This window comes from Glycine max, chromosome 5 (genome assembly GCF_000004515.6).
Source record: "Glycine max cultivar Williams 82 chromosome 5, Glycine_max_v4.0, whole genome shotgun sequence".
Lineage (NCBI taxonomy): Eukaryota > Viridiplantae > Streptophyta > Magnoliopsida > Fabales > Fabaceae > Glycine > Glycine max.
Window position 1 is genome coordinate 4,841,697 of NC_038241.2, and position 15,192 is coordinate 4,856,888.

General features: G+C 30.4%; 1 protein-coding gene across 2 annotated transcripts; it reads left to right on the forward strand.

Moving 5' to 3' along the window:
• The first annotated feature begins 4,496 nt into the window (after window positions 1-4,496).
• LOC100779591 (protein NSP-INTERACTING KINASE 2) lies at window positions 4,497-8,314 on the forward strand. 2 transcript variants are annotated; one of them, XM_003525712.5, is made up of 4 exons: window positions 4,500-5,259; window positions 5,922-6,182; window positions 6,275-7,147; window positions 7,527-8,314. In XM_003525712.5, exons 1-4 carry the CDS (start codon window positions 4,833-4,835, stop codon window positions 8,015-8,017), a joined length of 2,052 nt encoding a protein of 683 aa, XP_003525760.1. In that variant the 5' UTR covers window positions 4,500-4,832; the 3' UTR covers window positions 8,018-8,314. The 2 variants fall into 2 exon arrangements, with proteins under 2 accessions (XP_025984432.1, XP_003525760.1); XM_026128647.2 differs by lacking the exon at window positions 7,527-8,314 and having other exon boundaries at window positions 4,497-5,259; window positions 6,275-7,152.
• Window positions 8,315-15,192: the final 6,878 nt, after the last annotated feature.

Genomic DNA, 15,192 nt, shown 5'->3' on the forward strand with positions numbered 1-15,192 from the left:
GAAAACCTAGATTATGCAGTTTATGTATTTTATAAGGATAAAAAGTGTCAAGCCCAATAGGTTTGATAGTTTTTGAAAGGAAATTGCTACGGGCACCCGGCAAGATTGCTGGTGCACCCAGCAATTTTTTATAATTCCCAAAATACTCTTTAATGTTTTTACGGAAAAACTTTCTTTCACAATTAATGTTACATCTGTGAAAGAACCTTCTTTCGTGTCATCGCATGGAAGAATTTCTTTCGCAAAAAGTCATGGAAGAAGGTTCTTCCTTAATTGTAAATTATAACAGCGGAATAACTTTCATCCATGAATTCCTGCGGAAAAACTTATTCCGCGAAATCGCACGGAATAACCTTCTTTCATGAGTTAATTTATTTTTTTGATTTTTAAATTTTTGGATTATTTTGCATTTGTCTATGTTATTTTGTATTTTACTATTACAAAATTTAATGCATATTTAATTCAGGTTATTATTACAAAATAAAAAATATTTATTTAATATATATTAAATTTTTTAATAGTAAAAAAAATTTATGGTGGTAAATATTTTTTATTTTTTAAAAAATATACGAATTAAATATTTTTTATTTAATATGGGTTATTATTACAAAATTTAATTTATACTTAATTTGGATTATTATTACAAAATTTAATGCATTAAATATTTTCGTAGTTACCCGAATTAATGTATTAAATATTTTTTATTTAATTCAGATTACTATTATAAAATTTAATGCATTAAATATTTTTTTAATAGTAACCAGAATTAAATATGCATTAAATATTTTTTATTTAATTCGGGTTACTATTATAAAATTTAGTGTATATTTAATTCGGGTTATTATTACAAAATAAAAAATATTTATTTAATATATATTAAATTTTGTAATAGTAAAAAAAAATTGTGATAGTAAATATTTTTATTTTTAAAAAATATACTGATTAAAAAATATATAAATTATTAGCACAGCAGTCTAACCAACTAGGATAATGAGTCAATTAGGTTATAAAATAAATAATATTATTATACATATTACTACAATTTCTAATGTATATTTAATGCGCATGTAAATTTAAATAATTAATTTTGTGATAATTAATTTTGATATAAATCATATGAATTATTTAATCTGTATACTTTTTTTTAAAATAAAAAATATTTACTATCATAAATTTTTTACTATTACAAAATTTAATATATATTAAATAAATATTTTTTATTTTATAATAGTAACTCGAATTAAATATGCATTAAATTTTGTAATAGTAACCTGAATTAAATAAAAAATATTTAATGCATATTTAATTCGGGTTATTAATACAAAAATATTTAATACATTAAATTTTGTAATTGTAATCCAAATTAAATATACATTAATTTTTGTAATAATAACCCAAATTAAGTAAAAAATATTTAATTCGTATATTTTTTAAAAAATAAAAAATATTTATTATCATAATTTTTTTTACAATTACAAAATTTAATATTTATTACATAAATATTTTTTATTTTGTAATAATAACCCGAATTAAATATGCATTAAATTTTGTAATAGTAAAATATAAAATACAAAATAACATAGGCAAATACAAAATAATTCAAAAATTTAAAAATAAAAAAACAAATTAACTCACGGAAGAAGGTTTTTCTGCAGTTGAAAATAGCAACAGCGGAAGAACCTTCTTCCGTGCGCGATCTCGCGGAAGAAGTTCTTCCGCAGGAATCCACGGAAGAAGGTTCTCCCGCTGTTGTTATTTTGAACTGCGAAAGAACCTTCTTCTGTAGCTTTCTGCAGTTGAAAATAACAACAACGAAAGAACTTTCTTCCGTACGAAGGTATTCGTGTTTTTTAAATAAGGACAATTTTGCCCATTCACATAATTGCTGGGTGCACCAACAATGTTGCTGGTGCACCTAGCAACTCCCTAATCAAACAAGAGAAAGTGTATTTTAACAAAATTTATAATTTATTATATATAAGCTAGTATCATTAAATACTTATACAAGAAATTTAGGAAATAAGTTGAAGTCCGTTCCACAAAAATTTACTTTTTGGTTATTTTAACTAGTTTGAAGGGAGTTTAAGCGGGAGTTGAGCCCAAATATAGAACTCGTGTGGAAGGGCTCAACCACTAAGGAATTAGGCATTAATTGTTAAACATATCATACATCCCTTAATTATAAAATATACACAACTAAATTCTTCCAAGGATATCGACCTCTAAATTCAATTTGTATTGAGATTATTATTATTATCTTTCAAAAGAATAGAAATCAAATGACCTTTTTGACCAACAAAAGACCAAAACAACATTTATTCAAAATAAAACTTTAAAAAATATAAAATACCAAATTGAGATTTTCAAAACTTAAAAAATCAAAACAAAAAAAACTAAAAGTGACATTTAAAAACAAAAAAAGACTAAGACAAACACTATTAATAATACTTTTTTGTTGCTAATTTTTAAAAATAAAAACTATTTTTTCATAATTAATCTTATTATATTTTGCCAATAAGTCATTGGTTCTAAGTGAAAATGAACTAAAAAAATTTAAGTAAGATTTTATATTCAAATTTTATGAATGAAGAAACCATGTGATTAAAAGAAAAAACATCACTAATACTAATGGGGAATTGTTTGATTCAAAGGAGATAAGGTATTTTAATGGAACAGTGGAGAGAAAAGGAAGAAAACAAAGAGGTTTTCTATTTATTTATTAAATATCATATTTACAGAAGGGGAGGGATCTTAAGGGAAGGGAATTAATCTTTTTATTGTTTGATTGACAAGAGAGTGTGGGATTTTACAAAATAATTATTTTGAAAATTTATAAGTATGATTATTTTAGTTAGGGTACTTAAATTGTCTCTTCTCTCCTGCAAGATTTTTGTTCCCTTTTATTCTCCTCCTAAAATTGAACTAATCAAGAAAGATTTTAATAGAACACTTCCAATTAATGAGTTTAACTCAATTGATAATGCTTATCGAAATTGTGGGAGAAAACTTGAGTTTGATCCTCATAATATATATTATTGGAAATGAATAATAAATTTTAAGTATGATTAAATTTTGATCTAAAAATTATTTATAGTCTACCTAAAAAAGATTGAAACTTATAAAAATACATCGGAATCCCACCAAAAAAAATAACAATGATAAAAACAACGGTTACAAAAAAAAGTTTTTTTCTTTCATTTTCTTCCTATGAAACATTATATAAAGATGACCTAATAGAAATTAATCATCAATAAAATAAATAAATATTTTACACCTATAACATAATTAAATAAAACTACATATTTTCATAAAAAAAATCCTCAACATAAACAAACTCTTTTGAGCAACGAAAGGATTTGAATTTTCCTAGTGATAGTTACCATTTATTTTCTGATCTAAATCATATCGAGAATGGAGGCAGAGATTTGAGTGGCGGCATGACTTTTACCTATGATGTAGTCTTGACTTAAGGACAACTAAGGTCTCTTTCAGCAGAAACAAACAAAAACAAAATGTAAAGGCCGCGATTACTCTTTTCCTTACCATTAGCGAAAGTTTCTCGCATAAACAAGTTTATACTTTATTGATAATGCAGAAATAGAGTTTGGTAAAGTGGAGAGCATTGAAAAGGATGACCACACACATGACAAATTGATAATTGACACTGCTAGCACCGGACCAATCCTGGCTTTTTACAGTTCAAAAAGTTTAATGATCCCAAAGTATACGTTCTAAAAGGCCATAATTTAAGCCGTGGTACAATGATCCACTCGTTGGTTCTTTTTCACTCACATCGTCCCTATGCTTCCATTGCCTTGTGGGTCGAGGGTCGATGATCCACGTTGATTCTTTTTCATACATCACCCTTATGCTTCTCTTGCGTAATAATAAGGGAATTCGTTTCTCCAAATTAGGAGAAGTATTTTTCAAACGTTAACAACTTTTCTTACAATAAGGAATTTCTTTTTCACTAGCATTTAAGTATAAAACATTTTTCTACGTATATCTAATAAGATTAAGATTTTATCATTTTGTCATATCGTCGAATTCATTAATATAAAGTGATGATAAAATCAATTTTCATTAAATGTCATTAAAAATATTTTCTATGAATAGTTTATATAAATTAAGCTCTTCTTCACTTAGAACCAACTATACGCACAAATCAAATCGGGTTCAGTAAAACAGGACAAATTTGTCGTAATATTTTTCTCATATCCAAACCCATGAAAGACTCCTTTCTTCATGAGCCGAAGTTGTTTACATTGTGAAAAGGATCCAAGATAAAGAAGCACTAAAGCATATAGCCTTGGAATAAAGACAACATAAACCAATCTCATTATGAGAAAAATAGTAAATAATGAACACCATAGCATTGCTTTTCAATTTTTATAGCCAAATTGGAAACTTGAAAGCCAAATAGTCAAACTGAGGTGGTCCACTGTACCCACATCATTGATTATTGCCATTAATATTCTGCAATAAATTTCTTTTCCAAGCAGTGGCAACCATCCTTGCTGACTGCCATCTCCTCGTGGAGAAGCTATGTGAATCAACCTATCTGTCAGCAACTCATAAAATTAATTAAATAGCTACGTTCACTATTTGAAAAAGATGCTTCTCCTTCCTTCACTTCATTCTCTATGCAGAAGCACAAACTACCACATTCAATGTCTCACGACAAAGTCTATAAACAAAGACTAACAAAGTCATGCTTGGTGACTATTGACCAACAACCCGAAACCATAGTTATAATCTTTGAAACAAAAGCTCACATGGGGGCCTCTCTTTTAGCTTAGTACTTTTGGAGAATTTTTGCTCCAAAATTGCAAATGAGTTTCCTTCATCTCTTCTTTCATCTCTTTTTGTTGGTTGCATTTATTCCACAGATAGTTCATGGAAATGCAGAACTAAGAGCTCTGATGGACTTGAAATCTTCTTTGGACCCAAAAGACAAGCTCCTTGGTTCGTGGACCAGTGATGGTGATCCATGCAGTGGTTCGTTCTTAGGAGTTGTGTGCAACGAGCACAACAAAGTGGCTAATATATCATTGCCAGGAAGAGGTCTTTCTGGCCGTGTCTCTCCTGCTGTGGCTGAACTCAAATGCTTGTCAGGTTTATACTTGCATTACAACCTGCTCTCTGGGGACATACCAGGAGAGATTGCAAATCTTAAAGAATTGCTCGATCTTTATCTCAACTTTAATAATCTATCTGGAACCATTCCTTCTGATATCGGGAACATGACTAGCCTCCAAGGTTCGTATATAGTTTGTTGGTAGTTTATACTTTAGTTTGGTGTATCAAGTTTTCTACTCCGGTTTTGTTTTTATATGGTTAGCTGTTTTTGAGTTTAAATTCATGTACATGGAGGATATGTCTAAATTCTAGACGTACAATTTGGTTATAATCATGATTGAAATTGAATATAGAAAACAATGGGTAGAGGCTTCATTAATCATGGATTGCATTTAGTTGAAGACCTTTGATGGGGTAAAATGAATTGAATTGATTTAAATTATGTAAATTATTTGCCAAACACTCTCTGTTAGTTAAGTTGCATGACAACTATTGTTGATACGGATGTGACTTAGTCCAGCTTCCAAGTTGTATGTAGATGATTTTCTCCATTTTGCCCTTTTCCCCTCTTGGAAATAGTACTTATGTAATTTGTTTCGACAAAGGGGAGAGGAAAAAAAATGTCCAGAACTGTAAATGTACTTCTACTTTCCATGCTTGTGAGTTGTGGGTCTGTATTATTAAGTCCACTTGTGTTAAAAATGAATGATATTGAATGGGGCCAATTAATCCCCTTGTAATTGATTTTTAACGAGGCTACTGGTACTTGGTATCAAACATGATGGGGTTTTAGTTAGAGTTCTGTATGTTAATCCAAGTTCTCTTGCTCTTCATACTTTTAGTGCTGCAGTTAGGCTATAACCAGCTAGAGGGGACCATACCTGAGGAACTGGGTTCATTGAAGCAGCTTAATGTTATTTCTTTGCAACATAACAAATTAACTGGTGAAATTCCTCAAAGCTTGGGTCACTTGGAGAAGCTAAGGAAGCTATATTTGAGCTATAACAACTTCAGTGGCACAATTCCTGTAAAACTAGCTGATGTTGCAAACTTGGAAGTTCTAGATATTCAAAACAATCATCTTTCAGGAACTATTCCTTCTGGTATGCCTCTGTCCGTATTTTATTGCAACAAAATTCGCCTGTTTTTGTGCATTTGGACGCGTACTAATTGATGCTTTAAAATGAAAATGAAGCATTGCAGAGATTAAGGGAAGGATTCCAAGGTGCAAACAACCGAGATCTATGTGGAGATGACTTTTCTGCTTTGAAAACTTGCAACAAAGATAGAATATTTGGCGTTAGTCAGATTAGTGCCCCAAATATATCCATATACAGAAATCCTCCAATAACATTCCCGAAGCCTGTAAATGCCCACTTGCATTGTAACCAGACCCATTGCTCAAAGTCAAGAAGCTTTCTTCTTCTTGTCATTGCAGCAAGTGTTACAACTACTGTTATCACATTAATAAGTTCTGGAATTTTCATATTTGTCAGATACCGGCGCCAAAGGCAGAAGGTTAGGAACCCATCAGATTATTCTGAAGGCCAACATAGTCCTTACCAGCCTAAAGAGTTCTACAGAAGTTCATCTCCACTTGTTAATCTTGAGCATTATTATACTGGTTGGGATTCATTGGCTGATGGTCATAATGAGAGTGGATTATCCCTTGAATATTTGAACCGTTTTAGATTTAATATTGATGAGATTGAATCAGCATCAGGGCACCTTTCTGAGGCCAATTTATTGAGTAAGAGCAAATTCTCAGCTGTCTATAAAGGAATTCTTAGAGACGGTTCTCTTGTGGCTATTAGGAGTATTAGTGTGACTTGCTGCAAAGCCGAGGAAGGTGAATTTTTGAAGGGTTTGAGCCTGTTAACCTCACTGAGACATGAAAATATTGTTAAGATGAGAGGCTTCTGTTGCTCAAGGAGTAGAGGTGAATGGTTTTTTGTCTGTGACTTTGCCACTAGGGGTAATCTGTCTCAATATCTTGACAAGGAAGATGGAAGTGCCCATGTAATTGAATGGTCCAAGAGAGTTTCTATTATCAGGGGCATTGCAAAAGGTTAGTTCTTTCTTACTCTCAATTCTGCATCAGATGCTACTCTAGATAGTATCAATTTCTTCTTCTTCTTCTACTATTTTTTTTTGTGTGCGTGTATTGTCATGCCAGTAATGAGGTTTGAACATAGGACGTCATGCAAACTAATTGAATTCCAGATAAAGTATTAGGTAATCCGGAACAATGATCTTGACTAATCCCATATGATATGTAATCAAGTGTTACTAAATTATTATTTTTTATAACTCTGAAAAACTTGAATATGTTTCCTATAGATATTGGCTGGTAGGTATCATAGGTATGTGATGGTGCACCAACATGCTGACCCTAGTGGATTATATTGGAATTTTCTTTTTGGCACTGACTATTTCTTGATGATCAGGTATTGGTTATTTGCACAGCAATGAAGCAAGCAAGCCTACAATAGTACACCAAAACATTTCAGTAGAAAAAGTTATTCTAGACCATGAATTTAACCCCTTGATCACAGATGCCGGCCTCCCTAAGCTTCTTGCAGATGATGTTGTCTTCTCAGCTCTTAAAGCAAGTGCTGCCATGGGATATCTAGCTCCCGAATACCTTACCACTGGACGCTTTACTGAGAAGAGTGACATATATGCATTTGGGGTTATTGTTCTTCAAGTTCTATCCGGAAAGGTATTGATGGGGGGTACAATCCGGGTGGCAGTTGAAGCTTTCAGATTTGAAGATTTTGTTGACACAAATCTGAAGGGAGATTATTCTAAATCTGAAGCCGCAATTCTTTCAAAGCTTGCAATTCAGTGCACTCTTGAAGTGCCAGAGCAAAGACCAACCATGGTGGAGGTGATTCAAGAGCTGACCATGCTTCCTAATCCTTCACATTCTTCATAATCTACCACTTTTTCTGTGTATAATGAGTGAGACAGTGGAGTACTTGCTAACATCTCGGCTTGCTTTTTCTTTAGCATAGTCATAAGTCTTAACCTAAGAAGCACGGACATCCCACCTCCTTGTCGTGTCTGGTGTCCGACACGCGTTTATGTCAGTGTCCGACATCGACACGACACCTATACTACATTCTATATTTTAAATATTATAGATGTTCACATGTCCAGTGTCTGTGTCGTGTCGATATTGGTGCTTCATACATCATAACATATCCTTTGCCAAATAATTGTTTGTTCTGCACGATTCATAGCGTTGAAGGATGCTCTTTTCCTGTAAATAAATCGTCAATTCGAAGGGAATTCAATCGTAACTTTAGATTGTGGAGGGTTAAGAAAAAAAAAAAGATTATGGAAGAAATTGTTAATGATCATCCCTTTTGATCATAACTCATGATTTATTGTTGAATACTATTCCTTTATCATTCCACCGGTAAATTTTTTTTGATACCAAGTCATGGGAATATATTTTTCAATAATTAATTTGAGCGTTTCTCCAATGAGAGAATGTATCATATCTTTCACTAAATAAAATCCTTATTTAAATATACAATTTTAACTAATAATTAAACCGTCAAAATGCCAATTCAAAAGTCATCTGAACGTCTTGTTCAATACGGGACCTGGGGATCGCCGTATAGTTATATCTTTAGCTTTAAAATAAAGGATCTAATGTACACATTGGTTAAAGAATTTTAAAAAAATTATAAGAAAATACAAAAAAAATTATAAAAGATATAATTTTATACCTTCCAAAGAAAATTTTTCTATTTTTAATTATTTAACTGGGGGACACTTGTTAGCATTTAACCAAAACAAAAGCGCTTAATCTTCCCGTGTTTTGTCAACCTTACGAAATTTGCCTTTTACGACTTTTTCTACCAGTAGTCAATTAAGATTGCCTCTTAAGTCTTAACTAACTTGAGTCACACACCGTGGTGTGGGCAAGGCCTAATTGCATTTGGCGAAAACTTATTCTTTGGACTTGATTTTGGGTATGCATTTTGAAAGGAGTGGTTGATTTGGATGAGTCGTTTCATTGAAGACTTTTCGAGATGACAAGACAATCTGGGTTTTGAAAAATATCAGTAACAATATTTTTGCAGGGAATGATTCTAAATTGTCATAAGCTATACTGGTATAGTGCAACCCACCCGCAGATTTGTCAGGAGATCACAAAAGCATGGCATGGGCAAAGGCATTGATACTTATATATAAAAGTCATGAATTTCAAAATTTGGTTTGTATAAATGCATATTTTTACTAAAAAAAAGTGAAAAAAAATCACTTTGAGGATTAAGTTATACATCTACGTACTTGGATAATTAATTTTGAAATAATTTTCTGAAACCTCTCTTCTCTTATGTTCTTAAGTCCTAGAATGTGTTGCCTAGAGTATGTTTGATCCTGCGTCATTAACGTGGTTTTACACGTCCAATTAGAAGTTTCCAGTTATACTTTGGGTGTGTTTCCAAACACTTTTTTTAAAAAAAATTCCAAACACATTGTTAAATAATCCTTCCAATGATACTGATGATCTCCCTTGATTTTATTTTCATCTTCCCCTTTTTAAAAATTTTGAACTACGAAATTTCTGAATCAACGTAAAGATAAACGGAGTGCAGAAATCAAAGGAAAAAAATGTTGTTTATATCACAATAGTTCTTTTCAAATTAAAAAATCTAATTAAATAGAATAAATTGCATTAGTTATCCTTAAGTTATGTGACATTATGTTAACTTTTTCTACTTTTATATACTACTAGATTAACTCTTTATTTTTTGAAAAAATATACACTGATCAAATAAGTTTATAAATTCTTCAAAAGTCTCACCAAAATCGAGAAGTAAGATAACATTATTTCATTTTACACCTTAAGTAATTACATTAATAGATTTCAATATTTCAGATTGAAATATCTAATTGTTTTCTTATCTAATGGAATTCTAGTTTTGTTAAATTAATATCTTTTCTGCTAAGTATCTAGACAAGTTGGTAATTATCTTGGTGTAGCTACTGGTCACAAACTCACGCTGGAGAAAAATAGACGATTGTGTCTTCCTTTAGCAACGCGGTAACGTCCATCCGTTCATGAATATTGTCTTGACATGGTCTCACAATTGGATTCAGTTCAAACTTCAAAGAATGAGAGCTTATAAAAAAAAGTTCAAAAAATGAAAACGATACATCTTAGTATAAACACTTAATCACATCTTATCAGGAATATTTTCAAGATATGTCCAAAAAAGTGTTTACAAATGTACATTTGTCTCGTATTAATATCAATATTTTTTACATATAGCATGCTGACACTGAAATTAAGGGGAAAACTCATTCAAATAAGTATGTTTATAAACTAAGCAATTAGTTTTAAAAAAAATTATTGAAAACATTTAGTCTATATGATTTAAACATGTTTTTGATTCTTATAATATACTGCTTTTATATTTTAGTCCTTACACTTTTCTTAAATGATCCTCATAATTTTTTTCCCTTCACTTTCTCTCCCCCTTTTTTTTATCTGTATGCATGGGCACACTGATGTATTTTAGTATAAACCAACTTAACAACAGTTTCACTTTAATTGTAGAACTTTTCTTTTCTGATGCCCTTACTAACTTTAAGAGAAATTTGGTTGATGATTACCTGAAGAAAATTACATATTACTGACAGCTTTTAATTGACAAAGTCAAAGTTTGTTGTAGTGCTTTTTTTATTATCATCTATGTTTTGATTTAAGTAGAACTTGATCAATCGACATGATGAGACCTTGGAATTAATTTATAGTGTTCTCTATACAAAGTAGCGTATACCGAATTTTAAATAGTTGTTTTGTTTTGCCCACGAAATTGTCAAGGCTTCTCAATTTGTTTGGTTAGTTTAGTTTTAAAAAGTGTGTTTTTGCAAGTTGCTCATTTATAAGGGGGCTAACAAAAGCTAGGTTCAATTTTTTATTTATTTTTTTTATTGAAGTTACAATGGTCTTAAGCTCGTGAACATGTGAATAAAAGAAATTCGGACCCAAGTGGAAGGAAATTTTCTCTTTTTCTTCATTATTTTTTCATGTTTCTATAAATAAAAAATTAATGTTACTTTATATTAAAAATAGACTAGACCTAACTTACTCTTAAAAAATTAATTCTAGAAGAAAAAAATATTAAAAAAAGGATAAAGAGCATCTGTATTGGTGAAAGTCGTTAATTAATAATGTTGTATAATTCAAATTTTCATATGAAAAAGATAGCTGCACATTATGCCCATGTGTCAGGTCAGTAACCATGAGTCCATGACTCACTCATAACTTCATAAGATACGATTTCCCATTGGTAACTCACACTTTATTGCTCTCTAATGTTTCAACCATTTATACTTTGGTTTCATAATTTAAAAAGCAGTTTAAACAATTGAGTCAAAGTTGCTTGATATAAGAGGAAAGAAATTAAATAAATAGGAGAGAAAACATACAAAATATATTTTTTTATTTGATTAAATAAAAATAAAAATTAGACTTTTAAAAACAATTTTTTTTTCCATTTTTTCTTTGATTTAATTTTCTCTGTCTGTTTTTTCCCTCTTAAACTCTCAAACAAACAGGGGGAGGTAAGTGTCACTTTTTAATCTGCAAAGGAATATACTTTATATACTAAAATGGAGCTGGTGAATTTGGTGCTGATAATAACTTTGGAGGGTCATAATCGGAACGTGGGCCCGGGTCAGCATATTTTAAATCTTGTTAATGCTAACCCATTAATTTGTATCGCCACAAAAAAACAATTATTTGACTATAATACATCGTTACGTTGATTAATTGAAATATTATATCGTATGGTTATAAGTTTAACATGTTAAAAAATTTGTGTATGTGCACCCCAAGTGGTCCAGATACGGTGGACTGGGCAAATGGGCGATAACGAGGGGAGGATAAGTACCATAACCTAACTAGGTGACGTTAATCAACAGATGGAATGTGATTTAATGATGTAGTATTTGGCTTTGTGGAGTTACTGTAAGCGTAACATCGAAGCTAAGTAGCACATTATTTTTTATGAGATTAATTCTGCAAATTTAAAATTAAGGGTTAAATATATTTTTGGTTAGAGTTTTTTATTTTTATTTTTATTTTTGATCCTGGTAATTTTTTTTTTCATTTTTAGTCTAATAAATTTGTGTTTTTTCAAATTTAATATTTTAATTTTTTTCATATAAAATCCCATAAATTTGTATTTATAAGGATTAAAATTGAAAAAATAAATAAATTAAAGAAACTAAAAATAAATAAAATATTAAAAAAACTTAACTTGAGGACGAACCCTGGTGCAGTGGTAAAGTTGTGTCTTGGTGACTTGTTGGTCATGGGTTCGAATCCGGAAACAGCCTCTTTGCATATACAAGGGTAAGGCTGCGTACAACATCTCTCCCGTACAATATCTCTCCCCATGAGCCTCTGAACAATGGGGTACGAAGTTTTTATTAAAAAAACTTAACTTACCAGAACCTAATACATATTTAAGCATAGAATGAAATCAGGGTTTTTGGGTAAGTATTCGAACATATCAGCACCTGGTCAGCATAGATACCTACTTAGAAAATGTGGTTTTGAATGGGACTCAGACTCAGATGAGATCCTCTTCATATCAATATCGTTATGGACGCGGTGACCTTGAAACCCCTGAGACAATTCTGGAAGTAATCTAACTCTTATACCGTGAATTCTTATTCTCTAAGATTGCACACCAACGAATATAAGTCATTCATTTGACAATGTCCAATTCTCCATTTGCATGCTCTTTTTATTTTTCTTTCTTATCATGTCATGACTCACTATCCATCTATCCCCCATGTATTCTTTCTGTCTTTTGTACTATATTGTATATTTTAATATTAAACAAACGTAGAATATGCGTAGTTGCGGTCGTTTTCCCCACTTTATTACAGACAAGGCATTCCTTTCCGACAGGCGCGCAAAAGTTTTTCTTATCAGTATTCCAAAGGTTCGTTATAAATAAATGAGTGACTTACAACAATTTTTCATCATATTTGTACTATTTATACATACTTTTTTTTACACTACGAAATTTTTTTTAGCTTTTGTGATTCTGTGACACTTACATCTCTTACAAGTAATAATATTAACTTCATTTATTTTTTAGATCATATGATAGGTACATGATTTTTATTAAAATTTTAATCTTAAAATTAATTTCATCTCCTTCTTTCGTTTAAAATCTTATCTTTGACACATCATTAGTTGAATCTTTATTAATCACTACTGTTGTTGAATACGGTGAAGCTCGTGCTAATTTGTTTTGGTAGGGTAATGATCTTGGTGTTGATTATTTTTTGTTTTTGATGATGTCCAATTATTTTATTGTATCTTGTTGACATTCCAACAAGTGAGAGGGAAGATGGATATTAGGTGTAATTTTTGTAAAATAGAGAAGAATACGTCTATTATTTGTAAAAGATAGAGGGTATAAGTGTAATATTTTTAAAATGTCAGAGATTACATGTATAACATTTTTAAGACCTCATGGGATACATTTGTAATAGCTTTAAGTTCTCAGGAGATACATGAGCGTGGAAGGAGAAGACGAGCCTAGCACAACCACAAAGGAAAAGACACACGAAGAAGACAATGGAGAGAACGACCCTCTATTTGTGCATAGGAGAACACCCCATGGAGAAGACGATGGAGTGAAGAATGTTTGTGTGGAGGAGAAGACACTAACGTGAAGAAGATGACACATGAAGGAGAACACAACGACATAGAAGAGAACACGACACTTCATGTGCGTTAGTGTTTAGGGCTTACATATGCATGTTGAAAAAAAAAAACTATTGGGACTCACAGTGTTTGGGTGCTAATTTTTCTTGAAGGTTTATAAACATTGTACATAAAATTAAAATAATGATTGGCTATTTATGATATTTTATTTTTTTATAACTTTTTTATTATTGTTCTATTTAATAAAAAATTCCTTAATAGTTAAAGATTTATTAAGAAAATACTTGTAAGTTGTAATTTGTAAAGCATTTATTATTGAGATAATTTTATTTATTTAATATAAAAACAACCTGGATGATAGATATGATTAGATGTGACTAGATAAGATATAGTAAGATATTAAAAGATATGACTAAGGTTAAATAAATTACACACATGTTCTAGTTAAACAAATCTTAGAAAAAACATATACCAATCAAAATAATTATAAATCATCTTGTTCCATCATCCTACTTTATTCTCCTAATACCTATCATGATAAAATATTGGATAAAAAGTAAATATATATTTGATATTTTAAAAATTTAAATACTTTCCTTAAAGAATAAGGGGATGATTTGTGGGACAATATAGTAAGATATCCCGGTGCTTCGAATTTAACACAGTTACAGTCATGTTTACAAAAAACAGATAATATTTTATCTTGTAAATTACACTTTAAAATATACATTCAAAATTTAAATTGTTCAATGTTCCTATAATGATATTGATTTGTGAATGCATAAATGCACCAAATCGGATTCTTGATTAACAACATATATACTACTAGTACATAATTTCATTTGCATTTCTTGTTACAATACATATTTTCTCTCTCTTCATTAATATATATATATTTTTTTTCTTTTAACAAATTCTTATTACAATACATATTTTCTCTCTCTTCATTACATAACTTATTTTAGAATAAATAATATATACACTCTATCATAAATTAGTATAATTAGTGCATTAATTTTTATAAAAATTATCTCAAAAGTCATTAATAATATCTTTTATTGATAGACAACTAATAGTGTAAAATTAGTATATGAAAAATAAACTATTTATTTTATCTCACACTTTATTTCTTTATATGTAATATTCGTCCAACAAAACTTACAATACTAACTTCAATTTAATTTTTTTTTTCCTTTATTTCTTTCCAATCTTCGGTCATGAATGTGCAACTAAATTCCGTTTGCACAGTACACGTAAGACATGACAGGGAAAGCATTGTTAACAGTGAGACAGAGAGACAAGAATAACATTTGTGAAGAAAAACAAGCAGAGAAAAATCGGAGTTATCCGAATCTAACAACCACGTCAGATTGGGATGGAATAAATGTCAACGGTCC